This window comes from Podarcis vaucheri (genome assembly GCF_965113315.1).
Source record: "Podarcis vaucheri genome assembly, chromosome: 11".
NCBI lineage: Eukaryota > Metazoa > Chordata > Lepidosauria > Squamata > Lacertidae > Podarcis > Podarcis vaucheri.
In genome coordinates this window covers 4469530-4495623 of record NC_138749.1, presented here as the reverse complement: position 1 = coordinate 4495623, position 26094 = coordinate 4469530, and the positions used below count along the sequence as shown (strand labels likewise).

The 26094-nt window shown below is 46.4% G+C and overlaps 1 protein-coding gene across 8 annotated transcripts in view; it reads right to left on the bottom strand.

Annotated features, from left to right (window-relative positions):
• Positions 1-12872: 12872 nt before the first annotated feature.
• KIAA1328 overlaps positions 12873-26094 on the bottom strand; it is a 234468-nt gene continuing 221246 nt past the window's right edge. For all 8 annotated transcript variants that reach the window (XM_082241971.1, XM_082241972.1, XM_082241973.1 and 5 more), the window contains one exon: positions 12873-13473. In XM_082241971.1, coding sequence (XP_082098097.1) covers positions 13263-13473 — 211 coding nt within the window. In that variant the 3' untranslated portion in view covers positions 12873-13262. The remainder of the gene's footprint in view (positions 13474-26094) is intronic.

The following is a 26094-nucleotide window of genomic DNA, read 5'->3' as shown; positions in this document are numbered from 1 at the left end:
GAGGAAGGAAGGAAGGAAGGAAGGGCAAGTCAGGTTAGGTCAGGGTGGCAGAGGGGGCCAAGCAGCAGTGGACCTGCACCATGCTAGACCGGCAGCTGCAGCTGAGGAGCAGCACAAGTGAGAGGGAAGGAAGGAGAGGCGAGGGAAGATGAGGTCACTCCTTTCTCTGCTGTTACTTGTGCCAAGCTCCTCATCAGCCGCACCAACAGCAAAGCAACTGCCATTGTGGGCCAGCCAAGCTCGAATTCAGGTAAGAAGGTGCCCTGTTTGAAGGCCAAACAGGACAGGGGACACTTTTGTCCAAGAAAGGGGTGTAATCCTATTTTTCTAGGGACAGGTGGCAACCCAATTGGTAGCCGTCAACAGCTTTCTCCTCTGTGAATGTGCCTTTTAAACCTGTGGTAAGAATGGACTTCTACACCACCTGTTTGTTGCCCAGGTGAGGAGACACCTTTTAAATAAAACACATAACCAAGAGAAAAATAGGAAGCATAGCTGTCAAATAGGGACCCTGTGGTTGTTCTGATGGAACCGCCAGTTAGGAAGGACTGCTTCGAAGGAAAGTCATAACAAAGCTTATATGCAGGATTCAAACACGGCACACGAAGAGTCGTAAACTTCCAAACATCCTTCTACGTACATCAAGAAAGTTTACAGGTCATGGGATGCAAGTGTTCATGGCTCCATACTGAGATCAACATTTGCCCCAAGACATTTGGTCCCAGCTAGCACACTTTGACCCAGTTGCCTTGGCAACCAGACCTTCATTCGGGGCTATTGACATGTCATGCCCATATCTTACTTCCCTGTACCTGGAAGATGTGGAGGAGCTCCAAGGAGAGGCCAGATTTAAACCCCGGTGTTAGCTCAAAACAGACATAGCAGAACTTCCTGGCTGGCCATCTGTGCCACTTTTAGGGTCAGATAAGATTGCACGCAAATGGGACATGGGTGGCGCTGTGGGTTAAACCACAGAGCCCAGGACTTGCCAATCAGAAGGTTGGCGGTTCGAATCCCCACGACGGGGTAAGCTCCCGTTGCTCGGTCCCTGCTCCTGCCAACATAGCAGTTTGAAAGCACGTCAAAGTGCAAGTAGATAAATAGGTACCACTCCGGCAGGAAGGTAAACGGCGTTTCCATGTGCTGCTCTGGTTCGCCAGAAGCGGCTTAGTCCTGCTGGCCACATGACCCGGAAGCTGTACACCGGCTCCCTCGGCCAATAAAGCGAGATGAGTGTCGCAACCCCAGAGTCGTCTGCAACTGGACCTAATGGTCAGGGGTTCCTTTATCTAAGATTGCGCAGGAAAGCATGTGGGTTGCAAAATGCAGGCACACAGGGGTCATTCATGGTGTTCTATCCCAAGGCTAAATGCAATTCATACTGAAACACAAAAGCAAAATTTATATCTAATGTCTAATCAAATATCAAAATTCTACATCAGACCAATCTAAGTTGCGGGGGCGGCATCACTGCTTCCCATGGCAATGAGTTCCACAGTTTAACTCTGCACTGTGGGAGTTGACCACAGGAGGCTGTGTTTGAAGTACAGCAAAAGGAAAGGAAGAGGCATCTTGTTTCCTGTGCAGGTATTGTGGATTTTGTGACTCGGGTTGGTTTCTTCCTGTGCTGGCTAAACCGGAGGCAGCCTCTGATGTGATATCCTGCATTCCCACCATCTGATCCTTCCAGGTTAGCAATGCGTCTCCAGCTACAGAATGGTCAAATCAGCAACTAGAGAATTGCTGGGAAGTCACTTGCAAAAATCCCGGGGGCCGTTGCGGGAACCTGGTTTGCAATTAAGAAAACGATAACTAAAATTAAGAATGGCTTTCTTCACCGGGCTGGGTACTCAATAATTAAATAAGAGAGACCTGAGCAGGCGAGGGCAGCAAAAGTAAACATGTGCCGCAGAGAAGCCCCACAGCTCAGGGAAAGTCACAGAAGCTCTTGGAATAGCTGGAGGTGCTGATGAACAAAATGCTAAGCCAAAGGTGCTCTGGCCAAGAGGGAGGCAGGGTGGTTCAGTGGTTAGTGGTTTGTCTGACCTGGGAGACCAGGGTTTGAATCCCCACTCAGCCATGAAGCTGGCTGGGTGAACTTGGGCCAACCCCTGCTTCTCTCTCCGCCATAGGTTGTAAGGTAAAGGGACCCCTGACCATTAGGTCCAGTCGTGGCCGACTCCGGGGTTGCAGCGCTCATCTCACTTTATTGGCCGAGAGAGCCAGCGTACAACTTCTGGGTCGTGTGGCCAGCATGACTAAGCTGCTTCTGGTGAACCAGAGCAGCGCACGGAAAGGCCGTTTACCTTCCCGCCAGAGTGGTACCTATTTATCTACTTGCACTTTGATGTGCTTTTGAACTGCTAGGTTGGCAGGAGCTGGCACAAACCAATGGGAGCTCACCCCGTCACGGGGATTCGAAACGCTGACCTTCTGATCGGCAAGTCCTAGGCTCTGTGGTTTAGCTCACAGCGCCACCCGCATCCCCACAAAGTTGTAGTGAGGATGAAATGGGGAGGAAGAGAACCACATATACCACACTGAGCCTCCTCGGAGGAAAAGGTGGTGTGGAAATGTCATAACAAATGGTGGAAAGAGGGGTTGGGTGTCTTTTAAACCAAAATGGCAATCCCAGAGACTTGACTGAAAGCAATGCCATTTCGAGAATAGGTACCCAGAGGTAACATAGTGCAAAATTTTGGGGTTTCTTTGTTGTTGTTGTTGTTGTTGTTTTTAAATGAAATATAGAGTTTCAGACTCTCACATACACAGAAAGAATCTGCAAGAACATGACCCTAAACCTGTTAGATAATTAAATGTGTGCATGTTGCCTTTCAGAGAAAGTGTTGTCTGTGCAATTAAAATACAAAACAATATGAAAATTCAATAAATAGGAGACAACAGTTGCTGGCTCCGTCCCCGTGCAGTGCTGGGCTGATAAGACCCAGATTCGAATCCTGGTTTATGCGCAAAGCTTTCTGGGTGACCCTGAGCGAGTTGCCGTCTCTCGGCAGGGCCTGCCCCACAAGCCACTTGTGAGGATACAACAGCCTTGGTGTGTTTGCGCATGGGGAGATGCATGTGCACTGCTTTGAGTTCAGTGCATCAGCAAGAAAGTTAGAAGAGCTGAGCAGAGGAATGGCTCACAGATAACGGAGGGGAAATACGGACCAAACGGACAGCGGACTCAGCGCCACAGCAGCAAGAGAGGGAGCAAAAGTCCAGGAAGGGCACAGACCAGAGGTGGTTAATAAGGACTTGCTTAATTAAACAAATGTTTCGTTTTGAATAATTCCAGCCGAATCTTTACAGGCTGCTGCAAACTTTGTTAGCAACTTCTTCCTATTATTAAAGTCCTCCATCTTCCATTTTATTTGCAGCGGATGTGTCACACGCATCGACCGGGTCCGCGCTTGGTTATTTTCCATGCATAGCCTCTTCTGGAAGGAAAAAAAAAAGCAGAAGGGAGGTTAATTTGCCCACCTAGCCAGAGCACACCAGGCAGCGAGGGGTGGTGATGGCGGCGGGGAAATGCTTTCCAAATATAGCTGACAGAACCGGGATGATTTTATGCAACCATTGACAAGCTGCACAGAGCTACCTCTGCATGACCTTTCGCCGCTTCGCTCAGGCTGAGGATCTCAGTGGGAGACGGTGGGTGAACTTTTAAACTGCGGCAGGGCTGTTGTGAGGAGCGCAGCGGGGTCAAGACCCCTGCTCCATCTCACTCAGGCTCGACACGGCTTCGAGCATCAGTCCCTCCGGGGGTTCAGGCAGGAGGAGCTTTTCCCTCGCCTGTTGAACCTCGGCCTGTTTGCATGCAAAGCCTGCACTCTACCACCAAGCGCCACGCCAGACTGGCTCTCTCTCATCCGCTCTGCTCCGCAGGAAGTTCTCTGCCCAGAGGATTCTGCCAGCGGCACGGCAAGTTGCTAAGGAGATTCTTGCCGAACTGCTGCTGGAGGTTTTCCCTGGGCTTGTCGATAGCAGGCCGGCCGCAGCGCTCTCCAAACAGCTTCCCCTTCGCCATGCCAAGCTCTGAGCGTGTCCACATGAATTGCTTTTGGATGCAGCCGCTGCTCTCTGGGAGTCAAATCTCTTCTCCTCAAGTTAATACCTGACTCTAAATCCTACACAACCCACGTATTCCAATTTTCCAGACCAGCAAGCGCAGGAGCATGGCTCCGGAGAAGGGTTGGATGACTTCCCCAAACTTTCTGCCAGTCGTCGGGGAGAGCGTCAGCAAGCCTCCATCCTAGAAAGTGGCATCTGGAACAAGCACCTGTCTTTTGCAGGCAGGGCTGGGCAATTGCAAGCCGTGTTTACCCGGGAATGTTGTCTCTTGTAAGCCCCATCAGAGGGAACGGAGCCCCAAGTATGAGGCTGTACACTTTCCCTTGGGATCAAGGAGTCGCATGATGGAACATTCTCAGTGGGCTGGAACCACAATTTTCATAGGATCTCAGAGTTGGAAGGGACCCCAAGTTTAATTTAGTCTAACCCCCTGCAATGCAGGAATCTCAGCTATAGCATCCATGACAGATGGCCACCCAATCTCTGCTTAAAAATGTGGGAATGTTCAGGGATGCAGGAGAGGATATATTGTTTGATTATAGCTTTTCCAACTTGTGTTAACAAGTTCACAATTTAGCAGAGTAACATTCCCCTTTTTAAACTAGCAACGGATGCGTTTGCTCAGGCTCCCTAAAGCCTCTATAATAACTGTTCTGGTATTTCCCCCTTATTCCCTCATAAAAAATAAGACACGACACAGTCTTCCATAAAAGTATAAAAAGAGTTTACTCACATTCTGTTCACAATCGGATCCCAGAAGGCAGACTTAGCTTTGACAAGTAACATACACCTGGAAACTATCTCATAAGGAGACAGTCCCTTTGTCCTCTCTTGGCTGGAAGCCAAGAGAGCATCTTTGGCTAAGCAGATGTTGCTTCTTCGATGCATGTATTCAAGGAGAGAGAGATGGCTGCCCTGCCCTGTGCTTTTGTTGTTACCTGCACAGGTGAGGCCACACCCACCTCTGGTCACAGAGGAAGTCTGTCCCAGCCCAGAAGGAAACAGGAAGTTTACCTGCTGGCTGGACAAACATTCCTCCCCATGTGTAAACATGTCCACTCTAGGAATGTTGTACTTGACTGCTCTTGTGTTCCACAGGTGCTGAAAACACAGCAGAGGTGTCTGCCTAATGCCAACGGGCAGCGAGTTCCAAAGTGCAGAAACCAACCCCTGGAAGGACTTGTTCCTCACAAGCACAGAACAAGAATTATGTGTTACTTGCAAATGTGTCGGTTCTGCAGAAACACAGGTACCAGTCTCTATAAACAGTTGTTCCCATAATGACCAGCTGGCACAGCTTTGGGGCAGGAGGTGCCTGGTGGAGTTGGTCCTCCTGCAAAGGTGATGGAACGGACTTCCTGCTTCCTCTCTCTCCCTCCCTGATGGAATGGCTGCCCACAGGTAACAAACGGAGGAGAGAGATGTGATGGAGCTGGTTTGGGGCAGCAGAGACAACGGAGGGAGCTCTGGTTGCTTGGGAACGCAAGCAGCAGAGTCCGTTGCTGCCCTGCTGCTTGTAGACCACCCAGATGCACTGGCTTGGCCACTGTGGGGAACAGGAATCCAGACTGAGTAGGGCTTTGGTACCAAGTTAATCGCAGGTATCCACTCCTCCGTAGTGCTGCGATATGCGATACGCCCGTCAAAAAGTGGCGTCCAAGCAAATGGCAGCCCATATCTGCTGCCATCTTGAGATCTTGCAAAAAACAAACAAACAAACAAACAAACAAACAAACAAACAAACAAACCAATTCTCAACAACCTTTGTGTCCGGATTTCACTCTTTGAAATATGTCAACCCTACCCCTCCTTTTTCATGGACACGCTCCAAAACCAGATCCTGTGAGCTCCGGAATGGGAGCTCAAAACCTCCCCAGACGTCAGCCCAGCCCACCACCGACCGCAACCTTCACACCGCCCTGCAGATAAATATGTTCTGTTTAAGCATGAGGGGTTTATGACTTAAAGGTCAAGCAGGTGTTTCTGGCTGTCAGGTTTTCATCATGACAGCTTAGCGGATGGCGTGCGAAGTGAGGCCTTGAGACACAGAGGATCGCATTGTACCTGTCAAGGCCAAAACAATAATAGTAATAAAATTTATTTGAGGTCCAGATCAAACATGCGCGGCATTCTCCAAGCTACTGAACCCCAATTTCTGCTTTGTTTTCTCCATGCAATTTAGATGGTGTGGAGCTGTGCTCAATGGTACACCATCAAGTTCCCCGATAGTCCCGTCATCCCACCCTATGCAATTCACATCTTAGGTGCTTGTCTGAAGAGGAGATACCTGGTGGGAACATGCGGGATTTCTCTGTGATTAGGGAAACTTAGTTGTGCGCAGAGGCAAGAGGGGAAATGGATCAATGTGATCAGGTGGGAGTTGCACGTGCTCAAGACTGCTGTGCTGGGGTGGTGCCGAAGCATTCGCAGAAAGTTAGGTTTTGTGCAAAGATTTGCACTCAATTGGGGACTGGGAACAGGGATCATGATCAGATCAGGCCGGCATTCGCCAGATGCACTGATTTCCTGGCCCATTGCTGGATTCCAGGGTACCGCCTGTCTCCACCAGTGCCTTCCCATATGCAAAGACCTTGATAAGAACATAAGATGATCCTGCTGGATCCCTGTGGCAAACCTGATTGCAGGATTTGAGCACCTGTGGTTTCCAGCAACTGGCATTCGGAACCATTTCAGCCTCCGACTGTGGAAGTAAGAGAGTCAGGGAACTGCCATCAGCTCCAAGGCGAGAGGTGGAAGGGCAGTTGTGCTACAGGGAGCCCCCGAAGATCTTGCAAAGCAGTTCTTTTTCTGGCGAGGAGGGAAGCCCCGTCTCCAGTGGGGAAGGGGCGCAGGGATCAGAAGATGCTAGGGAGAGCCCCAACACCGAGCCAGAGGAAAGCGGAGAGGAGGAAAGTCCTCCTTTGCCAACGCCCACTCTGTGCAGTAGGTTTGCGCGCAGAGAGGAGGATGGGGGTCACACGACTGTTATGCTGGGGAAGGTATAAGGTCTGCCCACTCCCAGATTCTTCCAGCGACTGAGCAGACGTGGACTTGCGATGCTCTGCACTGTAAATAGCTTTGTACAGTTAATAAAGCCTGGAAAAGACAGGTTGGAGTCTAGTCTTGCCTCTTTGCTCTTGAGCAACCACATCAGCATATAACAGCGAGCGTAGCCATCCTGGCTAGAATCCATCAATTGCCCTCTCTGCCATGAATGTGTCTAATCCCTGATCTTGAAGCACAGCAGGTCGCAACTGGGGAAAGGGCCTTCTCAGTGGTGGCACCCCAGCTCTGAAATGCTGTATCCTGGGAGGCTTGCCTGGCATGTTGTCACTTCAGTTCCAGGAAAAAGCACTGGAAAACAACACAGGCCTTTAATGCAATGATCTACTGTATTTTGGGTGGAGTGTGTGGGTTTTGCATGACTTTACCGCTTTTTGCATTTTTAAAAATTCATTCCCCCCCCCACCCTGTGTTTTTGTAAGCCACCCTGGGAACGGCAAATGAAGAATGGTGGTATGTATCCCTGGAAGAAAGGAAGAAAGATCAGATGTTTGAGAAGGGTTGTGTTGGAGTTCCAGGCAAAATAAGCAGCAAGGGAAAATCTTTTCGAGAGAGCTTCAGGCGGCTTAGAGTGCTGCGAACGGCAATGGAAAGGCAGGTTCGGGGAATATTTTTGGAATACCAACAGTGCAGCAGACATCCAGCCTCACCAAGTGGAGCCCCCCCCCCCGGCATGCTGCTCAAAGTTTAAGACTGCAGAGGGCATGTGGAAAGGAGCAGCTCCCCAAAGCCCCGTCTGGGGAGTTGGTTAACATGTCACAATCCCAGGCAAAGTTATTTTTAAGTACTGTAAATCTCCCGCTATTATTTCTCTGGCTTGATGTAGTGAGCCATGTCATTTTGAAAGGAAATACATAACAGTATATTAAAGAAATCATGGATCTTCTCATTCATGTTTAAAACAAATTTATTACAATGTAAGAAAGCCTGAATAGCGCAAATTTATTATGATGATTTAAGGCCCCGAGCACTCGAGCTAAGAAGGCCTCCCGATAAATAATTTTCCTTTGGAAAAACACAGCAAATTAATATAGTTTACCATTTTCCAAAGTTATATATACAAAAGTGAACAGTCTTAAATCAATATAGCTCCGGGTAAGTTTACTGCACCCTCAGCAGGCGGCTCAGACGTGCGTCCCAGCGATCGGGGGGAAGGAGGGAGGAGAAGACGTCCCTCCCTCTCTGGGCAAAACTAGCTGCCATGGTAAATGTGGCACAATCTCTCACGAGACACAGAATTGGAGAGTTAGAAGAGATTCCCAATGGTCACTGCACTGCAGATGACCACCTAACCTCTGCTTAAAAACCTCCCATTCTATTAACAGTGGAATGCTTCTTCCAAGTCAAATTTCAGCATCAGGAGAAGACCCTGTGGGAACCAAGAAGGACATCTGTCTCTGCATGTTTGATAGTGCAATGGTCGCCCTTGAGAGGCTGTGGACTCTCCTTCCTTGGAGGTTGTTAAGCAGAGGTTGGACGGCCATCTGTCATGGATGCTTTAGCTGATATTCCTGCATTGCGGGGGGTTTACTAGATGACCCTTGGCATCCCTTCCAACTCTACAATTCTATAATTCTATGTGTGCCCGCAGGAACCAGGATGATCCATGACGATGACCATTACCTCAAAGGAGACATGGCAGGTGCTGGAAGCATCAGGGTCACTATTATAAATACCAAGGCTAGTCCTATAAAAGACTGCGTAAACAGGACTGTCATCAGCAGCTAGAGAGGACCAAGGTAAAGGTAAAGGGACCCCTGACTGTTAGGTCCAGTTGCGGACAACTCTGGGGTTGCGGCGCTCATCTCGCTTTATTGGCCGAGGGAGCCGGCGTACAGTTTCCGGGTCATGTGGCCAGCATGACTAAGCCGCTTCTGGCGAACCGGAGCAGCACACGGAAACGCTGTTTACCTTCCTGCCGGAGCGGTACCTATTTATCTACTTGCACTTTGACGTGCTTTTGAACTGCTAGGTTGGCAGGAGCAGGGACCGAGCAATGGGAGGTCACCCCGTCGTGGAGATTTGAACCGCCGACCTTCTGATTGGCAAGCCCTAGGCTCTGTGGTTTAGACCACAGTGCCACCCACGTCCTGGAGAGGACGAAACCACCTCCCAAAGGAGAGGATCTCCCAAGGGTATCTCTGCCCCACGAGGGTCTCCTGGTGGCTCAATCCTTGGAAGAATTCCTAGAATTGTAGCTATCGCCAAGTAATGATGAGGGTGCATTTGTGAACCGGCCCTAATTCACAACATTGCCTCTGGCGTTTTCTTGTCCTGTCACTCGGGAAAGCCAGCTGCTTTGCAATCCCATTTAGGCAGCTTCCCCCATCCGCTTACACCCTCCTGCTCTTTTGCTTTGAAGGACCCTTAACTTTATCAGGCTATCATCTGCTGCCTGGGCAGATATAACACACAAAACTGAGATGGGCTTTGAATGCTTGCATCTCAAGAAAAGCAACTTTTGCCTCTGGCGTTTCCAATGTTGCTCGGCCCAGCGCATTGTTTGGTGTGTTTGTCAGTTGGGGGCCCAACAAAGAAGATGAAACATTTTCTTTCTTTTTTGAAAAAAACAGTCCAGAGTACCTGCCAACTTCCCTCTGCCTGGACGTGTGTGCTTCGACACAAAGGGAGGGGGAGAAACATCCAGAAATTCCACACGACATGCCAACTCACAAAACGAGGCGAGAAATAAAGAAACGAGACAGATAAGAAAGGGGGAAATCCACCTTGATAATTTATTAAATTAAAACATTGCATGTGTTTACTTTTAAAGATCCAATCAAGTTTCAGGTAGTACTTACCAAACATAACCCAAGAAGTATTTTGGAGGGTGGGTGGGGAGGGGTGATTGTTTTTACAGATCCATTTCTTACAAAGTGCACATGTGTGTTGGAGGGAGACAAAGACGACAATGACAACAACAACAACAACAGGCCATTGTGGCAGAAGCAAGACTCAATGCATGAAGAGCTAGACAGCGCAAGAACAGCTGCTCCAGAACCATTCTGATTCCACCCAGCAAGGTTTACGTGGAGTAAATCTTGGACAGAGTCATCCCCCTTGCACTTTGCTGTCTCTGGTTGGTGCTTTCAGCTACTGGAACTAAACTGCACATGGACAGCACATAGCTGTCAACGTTTCCCTTTTTTTTTAAGGGAAATTCCCTGATTCTGAATAGAATTCCTCACAAGAAAAGGGAAAAGTTGATAGCTATGCAGCACTATGAGACTTCCTGGGCTAGTTTAAGTTTTGGTTCTCTTCTATTGCTTGAGCAGACAGAAAAAAACAGTTTCCACCCACAACCACTGATTTTGGTCTTTGACAGCCACTGATTTTCCACCACCCGGTTTTCCTCTGAAGCTGTAAATATATTTTTTTTAATAACTTCGGCTTTATAAAGCCTTGTGAAAAAAATGCCTTTGGCTTCCAGAAAGGACTGCAAGTTGAGCAGAGGATGTACATATGAAACAGTCGTCGTAGTGAACGTGCAGACACTACGGCGCCTGAATGGGGCATTTTCCTTATTGTGCTGTCAATGTGCAGAGTCTCCAAATTATGCTGGGAAATGTGCAGACAAAACATCTCACCTTGCCCAGCCTCCATGCATTTTTCCTTGCTTAGCCACATTCACCAACTGACATCTTGGTGGGTACCCTCACTTAGGCAGGCTATGCAGATTGACTGGACAGTGAACAAAGTTCCCGGTTGATGCTGCTCACATGTGCAGAAAGGCAAGCATTGATGCAGTCTCCACTGAATCCCACAAGCTCCCATCTGTACACTAAAACAGCAGCCACTCTGACTGCATGAACTTTTGAACAATTGAATTTGGAGCGCTTGCCCCAACTGTGCAAACAACCCTCTTGGACTCTCCTATTCCTTTTTTAAAATATTTTTTATAAAGTGCCTCAGAGACAGGTGTTTTTTTTCCTATGGATGAATTTTAGCCATTATGGATAAGAGTTTGAAGTTGAACCCTTGACAATGGTCCTTTCAAAAGGCATTGATGACCAAGGTACAATTTGACACAAAAATCAACAGCATTAATCCGACCTGTTTATCAAGAGCTTTATCGAAAATCCTAGATTCAATATTAAAAGAGGTTAAATATTGGCACTGGCTAAGAACTGGAGACAAAAAAATCACTCTGACAGAGGGAGCTCTGGAATGTAAATCTGAAGGCACCGCTTAAAGTTGCTAGTGGTATCTTAAAAAGGCAAGCAGAGGGGCAACCAGGCAAACAAGAGAAGGCTAGAAATTAAAAGGGAAAACTATTGGATTCATTCCTGAAGAGGGACTGTCTAAAAAGGAGAGGGGGGAGAGAGAGCTTAGGAAGAAATCCTGTTATTTTATGTTGCATTCGTTCTCCTGCTTTTGGGTAGCTCCTATGTTAATATGAATCGCTGAGCTCAGATGACAGAAATATAATGAAAAGGTCATGATCTGAGCTGGAGGGCCAGCTAAAGACCATCTTGCCTAGTGAAACCGTGATGATGGGGCAGAAACAGCAGCAAAAAGTCCATAAGGGCCAGCATTCAAGGAATCAAACAATCCACGCATTACTACAACACTGGAGGAAGCCCTAAATCTGCAGCATTTTTAAAGAGTTCAGTGTTTCCTACTTGGACCCGTTCGTTTCTTCCTATAGTGCAGACCTGATCCTTGGGTCAGTGGAAGAACTTCAGGCTTCCTTCAACTTTGCTAAAAGCAGCACACCAAAAAACCTAGAAGCTGTGCTAATCCCCATGGGGAATGCCACCTTGTGATCAGATATGGGGTGCTGAGACGTCCCTCCGCTTGCAGAATTAAGGCAATGGATAAGGGACCCACCTGCGAACTTGGGGAAAAAATAGCAGCTTCCCAGCCCACCTCGAGGACATAAGCAGAGAGGAAGGCAAAGGCCGGGGGAAGAAGGGAAAGAAGGAGCATGTCAGAACTGATGTCCGCCCTGCCTAAAGCTGTCCGTCTCCCTTTGCAGCACACGCAAGAAGGAGGTGCACGTTTTCCTCTTGCTCCAGAAAGGGGAGTTTCAGAGTCGTGGCTTCTGTTCTGCTAAAATACGAACGCCGCATGTGATTGTTGATTCCTGCAATCCGCAGCCGTTTCAACTAATCCTGCACATTTCTTTAATAACTGAACGTACAGCTTTTCGGGGGGGGGGGGGGGTTAGCATATTTTTAAAACAAAATGCAGTAAGATATGGCACAAATTATTAGAGCCAGAATGCACGTCACAAGTGGCAAATGGGATGAATTACTGATTTGTCTTTATTTACAACACCCAGGAATGGGTAGGGGGTTAAAAATAGAAAAACACGGGGGGTGGGGTGACCTCTGAGATAACACTCCATGAGCTGGTCTCACCCTGTAGCACTTTTCAGCATGGAGGAGTGGGGGGGGGGAATAGCAGGTTAGGCTGTCAAAATGCCTGATTTTGTTCACACAACTTAGCTGTAAGGGGCATGCTCTCTCAGTAGATAGTCTATGTCCAATACACCCTTAAAGAAAAAATGGAGAGAGAGGCTTATTTCGTAAGAGATTCATTAACTGAGAAATGTCCATTAGTGTTAAGAGAAGGCTGCCGGTTACCCATCTTCAACCCCCACCCCTGTTAAATGGCACAACACAGAATCTGACAGACGGTGCTGGAAATTCATTAGCTAAATATATAGGTAGCACCCTCAATTTTAACAGGCTACTTGGAAAAAATGATAAAAGTTGGAATGTGCTTTTGTGTATGAGCAAGCAATGAAGCTCTGGGAAACTGGTTTTCACAGCTAAAAAAATAAATCAATAATGAAATACTAATCCCTTCCACAATGGCATGAATTTCTTTTCCTTTAAAAATTATTACCTTGTAACCGTGCAGAGAAAGAGCCCAGAAATGTCCTGCTTACACTTCGGTCAGTCTGCTTGAAAGGATGCTTTTTAGACATGATTCGGAAATTGGGACAGGGGAACTATCGTGTTAAGTTTTTTCTAAGGGGTGGGGGAAGTTAAGGAGACAATCATTCGTCAATCAAATAATTTAAAAGCAATATCCCGATGTGTAAACATGCCCATGTTAGAAAGGGAAGACAGGTCCTTGGGTCCACCCGGAAGGAAAGGCTAAAACCGCTGGGCCCCTCAAATGAAAAAGATCTCCTCCAGAATGCGGCTCTCCTCTAGCTCAGCCATGGTCCCATTCATGGCACAAGTTGGGCTCTGGTTCCATCCAGGCTTCCTCCACCTCCTGCTTTGAGGCACAAACCCTTGGCTCTGGTTGCGGCTTTCGCTGTAGTGATGCTGAAGCCCTGGGCTCATTGCTTCCACCAGGTCAAAGAGAGAGGACTCGTACCTGGAAGGAGAGAGGACAAGAGAGACTCTATTAAACACACAATGTTCTAGCGGTCTTAGTAGACCAGACATTTAGCGTGAGTCAAAAGTGCGATACATCGGCAAGAAACAGCTAATGCAATTCCGGGCTGCATCAACAGAAGTCTAGTGTCCAGATCAAGGGAAGTAATAGTCCCACTCCTTGGTCAGACCACACCTAGAATACAGTTCTGGATGCCACAATAAAGGATGGATACTGACAAGCTGTAATGTGTGCAGAGGAGGGTGACCAAGAGGATGAAGGGTCTGGAAACCAAGGAATGGCTGAGGGAGCTGGGGATGCTTAGCATGGAGAACAGAAGACTGAGATGAGAGCCATCTTCAAATATCTAAAAGGCTGTCAGGTGGAAGATGCAGCAAGCTTGTTTTCTCCTTCTCCAGAGACTAGGGCCTGAACCAATGGATTCAAGTCACAAGAAAGGAGATTCCCACTAAGCATTAGGAAGGACTTTCTGATGATAAAACTGTTGGGATTCAAGCCATTATCAGGAGAAACTGGCCACTCTCCAGGCACCCGGCTTGATCTCCGGTTGACCTCCCTGTCTGCATTCTCCGGCAGGATCCAGGCTAGGTCGCGATCGGCGATCCTCCTCAGCGTGAGAAGAACACACCACTCTTTCCTGCCCCCCCCCCCCGGGCAGGGGAAAGAGATAGACAGAAACGTATTTACATGCCTTTATTTCTGTCTTTGCAGCATTACAGAGAACACGTCTGCTTTCTTCAAACTCCAGCAGCCGAGAGACAAACTCCTCCTGTACTTCCTGTACAGCTCATATTACACTCTGAGCTAATTCTGGTGCCCTCTGCGCTGTGAATTGACTGCCCCTCTGTTTCCCACGGAACAGTCCCAACATTCCCATTATGTTTTGCTTTCAAGCTAGCAGCTCGCTGCCGCATTGCTTCTATATCGTAACACTATGTCTGATAGTGGAATGGACTCCCTTGGAAGGTGGCGGAATCTCCCTCCTTGGAGGTTTTTAAACAGAGCTTGGGTGGCCAGGGATTTTTTTGCTGCAATTCCTGCATTAGATGGAGTTGCAAGAGATGATCCTTGGGATCTCGTCCGACTCTACAATGATTCTATGATTCTAAGAACAAGCACAGAGGTGGACAGAAGTTTGTCAGTGGTCTCAGATATCGCTGCCCAATGGAAAGCTGTTACCCCGACGCGTAACACTTTCAGGCTGCAGAGAAGTGCAAAGATCCACTGAAACTGGCAACAGAAAAGGGCAGTAGAAGGCTAGGGAGAGGCATAGCAATGGCTCTGAACACGCTTGCATCTCTTAAGGGTTCACCTTTGCATGCAAAACCCCAGAAATGACTTCTTCTCCAGCCTTTGTCCACCTGCTGCAACTTCCACCAGTGGCAGTCACAGAATACGGCAAAGGCTGCATCATCTCCTCATCCAATTCCGTCAAGCACAAATAGTAGTCTGGATGCATCCTTTCAAACCGAGGATTAGTTTGCGGGGGAAGAGAGAAGAGAAAAAGTCGCGCGCAGGCCAAGCTAACACGCCATGCGTGTGTTTCAGCTGCAAGCCAACTTGGAGTTAATTTCTGCTGTAAGTTTATCTAAGTTTTACAGCATTTCAGCTATCGGGAAAATTAAATGATTTGGCAGATTACAAGAGCAGCAAATGCAGCAAAGCTTATTTAAAAGACCAGGCATTGGAAATCAGTCTATTTGACATCAGGGCTCTATATGCAAGAAAGCAAACTCGCTCCGCTCAAACGACCTTATCTGATGGAGAGACCTCTCCTTTCGGCTATTTAGTGGTTAATCCCCCGATAATACAGTTTGTCCTGGCCTGTTGAGGTGCCATCAGACAGCATCTGGCTGCAGGCGATGGAGCTCACCCAGCCAATTTCCTCCCTGCTTATTTCTAAGGAAATATTTTTAAAGGGAAACTGCCAACTTGCTCTGGCTCCAAAATGGATCTCCCTCAGAATGAAACTTGACCATGTATTGAATACAACAGCTGCTACCGCAGTTAGCACTGTGGTTTTGAAAGGGACCAAGTTGTGAATTTTCTAGCACAAGTCTCTGATTTAGAACAGGATACCTGCAGAGACGTCACCTTGCCAACAAAGGTCCATATAGTTTAAGCTCTGGTTTTCCCAGTAGTGATGTATGGAAGTGAGAGATGGACATTAAAGAAGGCTGATCACCGAAGAATTGATGCTTTTGAATTATGGTGCTGGAGGAGACTCTTGAGAGTCCCATGGACTGCAAGAAGATCAAACCTCTCCATTCTTAAGGAAATCAGCCCTGAGGGCTCACTGGAAGGACAGATCCTGAAGCTGAGGCTCCAAGACTTTGGCCACCTCATGAGAAGAGAAGACTCCCTGGAAAAGACCCTGATGCTGGGAAAGATGGAGGGCACAAGGAGAAGGGGATGACAGAGGATGAGATGGTAGGACAGTGTTCTCGAAGCTACCAGCATGAGTTTGACCAAACTGCGGGAGGCAGTGGAAGATAGGAGGGCCTGGCATGCTCTGGTCCAGGGGGTCACGGAGAATCGGACACGACTAAACGACTAAACAACAACACCTGCTCCTAAAATCCTGGATGGTGGCACTTTATGAAGAAAAAAAGCTTGCTCCATCAACTATGCGACACCTCTTCAGATTTCTGAAGATGGCTCTCATATCACTTCTCAGGAGGGGGCAGTTAAGTTGCCACCCAGCATGGCACAGTAGCTCATACAGTTGCGCGAGCTTCCTCGCTGCCAAAATCCACGTTCCCCCTTTGGTGTCCACAATACTTTTTCACTGTGTGAAATGACTCCCATCTTGCACTTTCTCTCCCTTGCACACATGCATGAAACATTCCTCCAGCTCCTTGGGAGTCATTTACTCACAAGCAGATTCCTTATGGCAACGGCCTTGCATCAAAGTTAGACAAATCATAGAATTGTAGAGTTGGAAGAAGCCCTAACAGTCATTTTGTCCAACCCTCTGCAATGCAGGTATATGCAGCTTATCCCATGCAAGCATGTCCAAAGTCTGTTTTGGGGGCCTAATCCAGCCCACCGATCGGTTTAATCCAGCCCCTGTGGCAGTTTATTTCCTGAGGTAAAATCCTAAAAAACACCCTCAACAACTTCAATCCTAAAAAAAGGTCAACAACTTTGGTCAGCCCCCACGGCCCTTCACTTCATCAAATCTGGCCCTCTTTCAAAAAAGTTGGACACCACTGGGGATTGAACCTGCAACCTTTGTGTTAACAGCACCACGCTCTAACCAACAGAGCTATATCTCCTCCCATGGAACTGCTGCTCCACTGGGAAGATGGTGTTGGTCCATAGAGCAAGTTCTACCCAGCTGGCCACGCCCCCATGTGTGTGAGCCAATTAGATCCTTCCCCCTGCCCTCTTTTGGAAACTGCATTGGCTGGGAGAAATTTTGAAGGACCCCAGCCTCTCGTACTAAGTTTTGCTCCATGTGCAGCAGGCTGGCTGAGGAGATGATGGGAGAGGAAGAGCAGAAGAGGTTTTTAAATACTGGTATGTGTGTAGGGGATGGGTGGGAAGGCTTCACAGAAACGCTTCAAGCATTTTTCGACAGCTAACCAGTGGAAAACTGCACAAACTTACTATTATGAAAGTGCAACCAGACACATCGTTCGTACATTTATCTGAAACAGCTTCAACTCACAATGAATATATTGATATTTGGGGAATATGACGCTGTATTTTGGATGCATTTCCGTCACTAAGTGTCAGCATAATGTGATGCTTCATGAACACAGTACAATGGTTTTTTATATTTTTTTTAAAAACCCAACCCCTATATTTAGCTGTATTATATTTTCGTCTTGCACCACCTGGCTTAAATAATAAAATGATTTTGCTCCAGTATGCAGAAAACGGCACAATTTCAAGCCAATCTGATATTTGGTGGAGTCAGTAAGAATTCTATCACTAGGCAAAAGTAATGAGATTTATTGGCGTCATAAATGCTCCGGCAGTAAGATATATGTATATTTCCTTAAACAAGCAGTGTCAGATATTATTTGATCATCATGTTCAGCGATATCTTTTCATTTACAGTCTCTGAAAATTTATTCTTCAACCATAAATGTCTAGAAAACACACAGCTCTGGTTCTTTGAAAAGGTGATGGCATTTCAACAAAACGTTCGCGCAATATGGCATCGGAGATTAGTAACTGTAGAGGTTTGCTTTTATTTAAGCGCATGTTCCCAATGAAATAAAAAGGTTTATGTCAGAAATTTGAGTGGAAACATAAAAATAAACCTCCAAGTGATTTATTAGTGGTACACGAATTGCCTTTGGATTCAAGCAGGCTTTCCGACTGATATAATGCTGCTTTGTACTTCTAACACACCTCCAGCTCCCAAGTACTTTACAAACATTAATTACAGATAATAAAACGCTTATGATAGTGTGTGCCGGTTTTACAGAGCAGGAAGTCAAGGCTTTGGTTGCTTAAATCACATGTTTCAGTCAACGGGGATGATTCAAAGCCACAGACGTCCCAGTGTGGAAAGTCTGGGAGAGGAAAGAACATGGCGTGCTCAAAATATGTTTTCTACCTCTTCTACCAAATGAAAATCAGGGCAGGGCTGTGGAAAGAAGGCACCTATCTTGCCACCATCCTCTTTCTGAGATATTTCATAACTGATGTCTTGCTTCATGAAGAAGAGTACAAGTTTCCCCAACATCAGGACCCAATTGTGACTTTGGAAAGAGAGATAGAATGATTAAAGAAGTGAGTTTATAAATAAAAAGACACATATGTGAGTACAGTTATCAGAGGCTGGTACACAGGCTATTTCATGGCCCATGAAGCCACCAATATCTCAATTGCCACTATGATTGTGTGGAATTCTGGAAGCCAAGATTCAAGTCTACTCTATGGAATTAACCCCTTCATGCATTAATGAGGCTCAAGCATGCTGCTTATATGAGGCTGGTCATCCCATCAGCGTGTTTCAACCTGCCTTCTTCACACCAGTGGCTGTGATTCAACCCTTGAGAGCTCTTGCGCTGTGTGTAAAGAAGAGGGGATCAATGTTTAGCTGGGAAAGCAGTGAGTGGTGTCATCGATATTCAGAGCCAGCTCTTGCATTTGATAAGAAAACAGGTGTAACAAAAAAAGCCAACTGCACTAGTCACTCATTACTTGCTAAATTCTAGTTCCTCACTAAGGTGATGATTCTGCACCTGGCCTGTGCCATTTCACGATGCAGGCAGAGGATTGTGTGACTGAATGCTCTCTCTCTTACACACACATTTCTCCCTGCACAATGAAAATTAGCATCAAAGGGTCCCCTTTGTGACATGATAATTTTCTATGAGAAAGGATTAAAAGAAAATGTATGGGAAAGCATACTGCTTTACCACCCTTCATCAGAACTGGGCCCCAGCCTCATAGATACTCACGTTTTAACCTTGCTTCTCCCGATTTTTTTAAAGTCATAAAATACATCAGCAGAAGTCTAGTGTCCAGATCAAGAGAAGTCATAGTACCACTCTATTCTGCCTTGGTCAGACCACACCTGGAGTCCTGTGTCCAGTTGTGGGCACCACAATAAAAGAAGGGTATTGGCAAGCTGGAGTGTGTGCAGAGGAGGGCGACCAAGATGATCAAGGGTCTGGAAACCAAGCCTGATGAGGAACGGTTGAAGGAGCTGGGGATGTTTAGCGTGGAAAAGAGGAGACTGAGAGGAGATAAGATAACCCTCTTCAAATATCTCAAGGGCTGTCACAGGGGAGAGGGAGCATGTGTGTTTTCTCCTGCTCTGGAGGGTAGGACTCAAGCCAATGGCTTCAAGTTACAAGAAAGGAGATTCCGACTAAACATTCGGAAAAACTTTCTGACAGTAAGAGCAGTTCGGCAGTGGAACAGACTCCCACAAGAGGTGGTGGACTCTGCTTCCTTGGAGGATTTTAAACTGAGGTTGGATGGCCATCTGTCAGGGATGCTTTAGCTGGGATTCATGCATTGCAGGGAGTTGGACTAGATGAACCTTGGGAATTTTATGATTCTATTCTATGATAAAATACATGGACAATGACTTGCAAGACTCAACCATGTTTCCCTTCAATGTAAGGCCAGAAGTGAGCCCAGAGAGAGATTCAAAGGCATCAGCTGCACCACCACCAGGATCTAAAGAGCAGCAATCTCTACTTTCCCCTAAAAGTTCCCAAGGGAATTCTTCAATCTGTAGAGGCGCCTGTGCAAAATATATGAGGGATCACTAGCTTTATGGTGTTGTGTACATATTCTTAATATTTGGCAGTGGCAGAGAGAACACAAGAGATGGGGAGAAACAGGCAGTGGAAACAAGAGATGGATATAAAAGTGTTGGGGAACCCAAATCCAAATGCTTTCCTTCCCACAACCAAGATCAATCCTTACGACTCAGTTAAGCAGACAGTGCACTATCCCTCCCTTTAGCTACCAGCATTAACACCCCTCGACACCTGAAGGCTGTTACTGCGCCTCTCCCAATCACTGTTTCACAGGCTAGACGTATTTTATCGCTCCCCATACATCAACACTTCCTAGCCTGGCGATATCTCCTCTGAGCGGCTGCCTATTTATCATCGCTCCCTTTGGGATTTCAGTGCCCAGAGATGAGGACCAAACTCCTCGCGTGCCCTAGAACAGTCTCGGGAATGCACAACTCTGTCCTCTCTCTCTCTCTCTCTCTCTCTCTCTCTCTCTCTCTCTCTCTCTCTTTTCTGAGGCCAAACAGCATCAGATTCTTTTGTGGTTGTACAGCATCACAAACTGATGACCAATTTTAATCTATGGCACCACTGAAGCATAATACATCACAGCCCACTGTAAAACCTGACGTGCAGCTCTCACAGGCTTGCCGCCCGTGGGGTCACTGGCAATAAAACCGAGGCTTGTAACAATGCCATCGGAGACAACTGCCTTTCGCAGGCACCGGAGAGGGAAGAGCCAATTTTGATATTAGTGTTGCAGTCTTGTGAACCCGAAAAGGCATCGTTTGGTGTGGTTACGGGGCCAATGCTTCAACGTGAGAGGCCTTGGCTGAAAAGAGGCTCAGCTCTGCTGGAGCGCTTGGACTAAGGCAGAGAAAGTGATCTGTGCAATAAAGGGATAGTGCAGAAGTTTGCAAAAGAATGAGCGTGCAACACATACTTGGCTGCTCAGTATTAATAAAGGCCATCACCTGCAGCAGCAGCAGCAGCTTCCAACACTTAAAGAAGTTAGCACAAAATCAGATTAAAATGGAAGCACAGGTGATTGGCTCCATCGCTTTGCTGAGCTCAGTCTTGGCTGCTGAAAGGCAGCCCATCCACACCAACACAGACAGGTGGTACAACGAGGCAATGATTGGATGTGCCAATGAATGATCTCTTCCATAGTGCCAGGGAATGACCTGATAGCAGGTCCCTCAATGAAGCTGTTTGATAAGAGGTTCAGGGCTGACAAAAAAGAGCAGTACTTCTCCAATTCTCTCCAACTCGGGCTGGAATGAAAGGGAGAAAGCGTGTGCACTCTCTTCAGCCGCTCACCAAAGTGGTACTTTGAAAGAAGAAGCCCAGATGCAAGTTGACAGAACTACATGAATCAAGACAACAAACTCTTGCTTTGTAAATCTTCCAGCACCACAGTGATGTTTTCTTTTTGCTTATTAGCATGCACTTTGGAGAGCTCTGGGCACCTCTGGATGGGCATTCAATCCCGTTTACACGGCTGCATTACGGAAACATGCATTTGGCATCAATAATTCAGAAACACTTTGTTTGAAAGTTCAGATTTGGGGAAACACACATGAAGCGCACGCTTTTAAAAACAGATTATGTATCCTAATAATAACCAAGTCACACTATTTTTAGCGTAATTTGAACAAAAGCATGTGATTAGGTAGATGAAGCTTAGACACAGGGAGATATCTAAAACATGCTGAGGTTTAGAAGCCTCCATGATAGGTTAAACAACCTCAGGATAGGAGGGAAGGCATGGGATCTAGAAGACCTTCACACAATTACCTATCTCAGAAATCCCTGCCTAGCATAGCCAGTAGATCCATATTTGATCCCAATGTATCCATCCATGCCTCATATTTCCAGGATCCTTCCATTTGTTTTAGGTGAAAAGGTTGCAGAAATTGGATGTGTGTCCTTATGTCCCAAACACACTCTCTCCTACTGTGCAGAGTGTTCTTCCAGGAAGACAATGATGTGAACTGGGTTTGCGTCTCTTTGCCTCTATATACTTTTGGCTCCTGAACGTACTGGGCTTCCTCTTGCCCTGGTTCAGTCTCAGCAACTCTTCTCCATGCAACTCCTCTCATTATCCTTCCCCCAAATTCTTCCCTCTCCTGAGGCATCCTAGCCTTCACTGTCACCTGTTTCCTAGCCCATCCCAACAATCAATTTCCCCCACTACGCCACAGGGCAGGATCCACACACAATCTATTGGCTTGAACACAGCCTAGAAGGCTACAAAACGCATGCCAAGCTAAGCTCCATGTGCACCTTCTCCATGGCAAAAGATCTAGAAAATAAAGAGAGCCAGCTGGATCAGATCAAAGACTTATCAAATCCAGTATATGGTTACCAGATTTTTTTCCAATGAATCCAGGGACCCCCCCCTTTTTTTTTTTTGGAAGCTGAGTAGCAACAGGGAGTCAGTAGTGGGGATGGTGAGGCAAAAGACCCTGGGCTCAAGCACACATGCATATTGTATAAAGGTGCAAAGCCCTTTTTTTGCACCCTGTGAAACATAAATGCGCAGAGTTTTTAAAAAACTGGGCAATGGCGTGCCACCCTCCCGTGACTCCCAAGCCTCCCCCGATCTGTCAAAAGAAAGGGGGCAGGATATTTGTACCGCTGGGTGTCCCTGGTTCCCTCTTGGCAGTGGCGGCGGCAGCGAGCAGCTCCTGAAGCCAGCCAGAGCCAACTGCGCTACCAGTTGCAAATCTGGGGACATCCCGGGGACAAAATTTGTCCGGGGACAGATTTTCAAATCCGGGGACTGTCCCCGGAAACCGTGGATTTCTGGTAACCCTGATCCAGTATCCAGTTTGCCAGGGCCCAACCAGATAACTCTAGCACCTACAGGCAGGCGTCTTTGGGTGTAAGGCACAAATTCAGTGCTTTTTAGAAGGCTTCAGCTATAAATGAAATGTCAGGGATACTGGTGGTGGCCGGGATGGGGGTGGCGCAGTGTGATTCCCCCGCCATCCAGAACAACTGCAGTACAATTAACAGCGTAAGCTTTTTATCGAACACTCTCTCAACAGAGAGGAATGCAAGACAAGAACAGGATGTTGGGAGGGGGTCCCATGTCACTGTCTTCATAAAGCCTATTATCAGCATTCCCGCTACCCCCCATTTTTTGGGTGGGGGGTGGAATAGGAATACATTTGTCTCCGAGACCAGGGAGAAGAAATGGTGGAGGAAGATTGGAAGAAATTTAAAGACTATCTGCAGAAATACTGTAAAACTAATGAATGTTAAAATGATGTTGGACTGAAAAGAAGTGGTTTTGGTAATAAGGTTAATAAGAATAGGTAAATATAGATAGTTATACGGATGAAAATGTATAGTTATAATGGGTTAAGCTATAGAGTAAAGATAAATGAAAGAGGGTAAGGATTTGCTGAAAAAACTTGGAAAACGGGAATACAAAAGGGGAGGTGTGAGGAGGTCAAGGAAATAAGCAAATGAGCTCAAAGATACTGAAAAATGGATTTATTCTTTTTTAAAATATCTTTCTTCTTCTTTTTTTCTATTTTTTTTCTTTTTTCTTCTTCTTTCTAGGTTGCCTTTTTGTCAAACTTCTTACTAGCTTGTGTTTGTTAGTTTTTGCTTGTTTTTTCTTTATGTGTAATTTTTTGTATAATCTCAATAAATATTCTATTAAAAAAAAAAAGGAATACATTTGTGGAATATGTATTACTTGCTTTGCACCAACATTTCACGTAGGCTCACCCCAAGCTGGAATGAGAAAGACGCCAGCTTCCCAATTGTAAACTTCTATGGTTCTGAAGTTGGAGAGTCAATGCTGCCTAGAGGTACGTTTCCTCACCCAGCTGCTCCAAAGACCCATTTAATTAGCAAAGAGTGTTAGCTCCACATTTCTGACATACAGAGGCCTCCAAGAAAACATGACTCAAGCCAATCCAAAATGAATGTGACCCTTCTGTGCCCATAGGAAGAGAGAACAAAAGACTGCGAAGGCTGCAGGCCGTGAAATTAAAATGTTCACAGATACAATGAAGTAACAATACCATGTTACCGGGGGGAAAGAAACGTCTTGGAGGTTTAAGTGCACTGTGAGAACGAGAGAAATAATTCATGGGATAAACAGAAGGAAAAATGGAAATTTCTCACTGCGGATTTCTATTCCCAGGGGCTCCTGGAGGGCAGTCCTGGAACTTCACATCCAGGGCAGGATTCCGGAACAGAAAGCCATGTTTGGTCTGTGCTCTGTGGCACCTTTTCTCTGAACGCTGCCTCTGCACATGCCAAGGATTTGAACTCCTGCAGCTTGGAAAAATGGGGATGCCTGCATGGTTGACCAACAGTTTTCCAGTGAGTGGAAACATCAATTGAATGCCCCCAAGGTGGAAACACCCCTTAGAGGATGCGCTGCAAGCCCCCCAGGAGGTGGAGACTTCCCCAGCACCATACAGTGTTTTTAAGCCAGTGTGATAATGAGATAGAAGAAACCTGCCTGGACGTGCCCCCTACCCGCTCGGAAACAAACAATGCCCCCAACTTCCAGAAACACAAAGTCCTATCAAGATAGAAATGGACATCTAAGGTGCACCAATGCTTTTTCTGGGAAGATGAAGGATTTGGAGAAAATGACAGAGGGACTACCTCTTGGGACTTATGGAACAGTGACGTGACTTTGGGGACAAATGAAGGATCCTGCAAGAGAATCGATATTTTGTAAACTGCTTAAAAGCTTGCTTTGGCATTAAGTGATATAGAAATTGAGCAATAAAATAATGATGATGATGATGATGCTGGGAAGTTGCACCTGATGACCTTCTAGATAAAACGCTGCCTCCATGATACAGTGTTTGTCAGCAAACCTTTTTAAATGATGGAATTTGTAGGAATCCATAGCCTCTGGATTCCTACAAATTCCATCATTTAAAAAGGTTTGCTGACAAACACTGTATCATGCAGGCAGCGTTTTATTTCCTCAAGTGAGAAGATCTCTGGGCTAATAAATTGCAGTGCCGCTCATAAGTTGTGATGCCGCTGAAATGAGATTGACAGGCACACGCGCCGTCTGCAAAATGCATTTACTGTGTCCAACTGCAGGGGAATGGGATTAGAATGCAGCCCCCAACCCTTTGCCCAAAACAGCGGGAGAAGAGCAGGAAGCGAGTTCCAAACGCTCTCCAAACAAAGAGAGAACTCTTGGCAATGTGAGGTGTAGGCAGAACTCATCCTGCTGGAAAATAGCCCGAAAGAGAGTCAGTCTAACAGTGCAAAGGTCATTTCTGACAAGGCATGTTTTTCACACCCTATTGATCCAAGACAGCACATAAGGGGGAAGAAAACACACCGCTGAAATGTGCCCGCGTTCTGTCTGCTACACATTTAATAAAATCTGCAGGGCTCCGAGCTTATTACATTCTTCAAACTTTTACTCATTTCATCCCAGTGATTTCATTAAGTTAGATGGCGACATCTTTATTAAAAAAATAATCAAAATTGAAATGTTTCAATAAACCCAATTTTGGTTTTAAGTAGTAAAAGATGATTCAATGCAGACGAAGCAAAAATGAAAGTTAAAAAGTACAATAACATTAGAGGGTTTGAAAACCTCTTCTTAAAAAAAAAGGAGGAAGAAGACTTTTAAGAAAGCCCCAAAGGAAATAAGGGGCTTTTTGGAGGTTGGTGTTTCTATTCATTGACCCTACAGAGAAAAAAGAACAAATTTCACACATGCGCACACCTTAACAAGTTACTCTTGCTAACTATTCTAGGCATGCATGCATCAAAATCTTGCCAAGTTTATAAGACGGAAAGAAGCAAAGGAGCTGAGGAAAAGAACACAGGTAATTCAGCATCAAGCAGAAACCGCAGAAGCAACAGCAGTGCCAGGAAAACGCATGATATTTGTGCAAATAATAAAATCTGTTCCAAATCCACCCAAATAACCAACTTTCAATCCCTTTCCTTTCAGTCTCGGGGGGCGTGGGGAATCAGCTTGTGTGGTGTTTTGTATTAAATTAGGAAGCACAAAAAATACATCAACCCACCTTAGTTAATGAGAAGGGGTGAGGAGAGGAGAGGAAAAAGAACAACTATGGTACAGCGGATGTAACATGGTGTTGGAAACACCCAAATCCAGAGCAGGCATCATGCGGAGACTGCCAAAATGCAACACAAAACCACTGCCTCTTTCTATGTGTTATATGGGGAGGGAGAGAGCGAGAGCGAAAGAGACCCAGTTTGCACGTCAAGGTAAACCACAGTTAATGGCTTACTATGAATGCGTAGATAGATCTTGCTTTTGTTCCTGCCCTAGCATGAGTGGGAGCAAAATATTTCGGAGAACCAGAACAGCAGCAACCGTCATCAGTTCACACCCCCAAAGCCATAATTG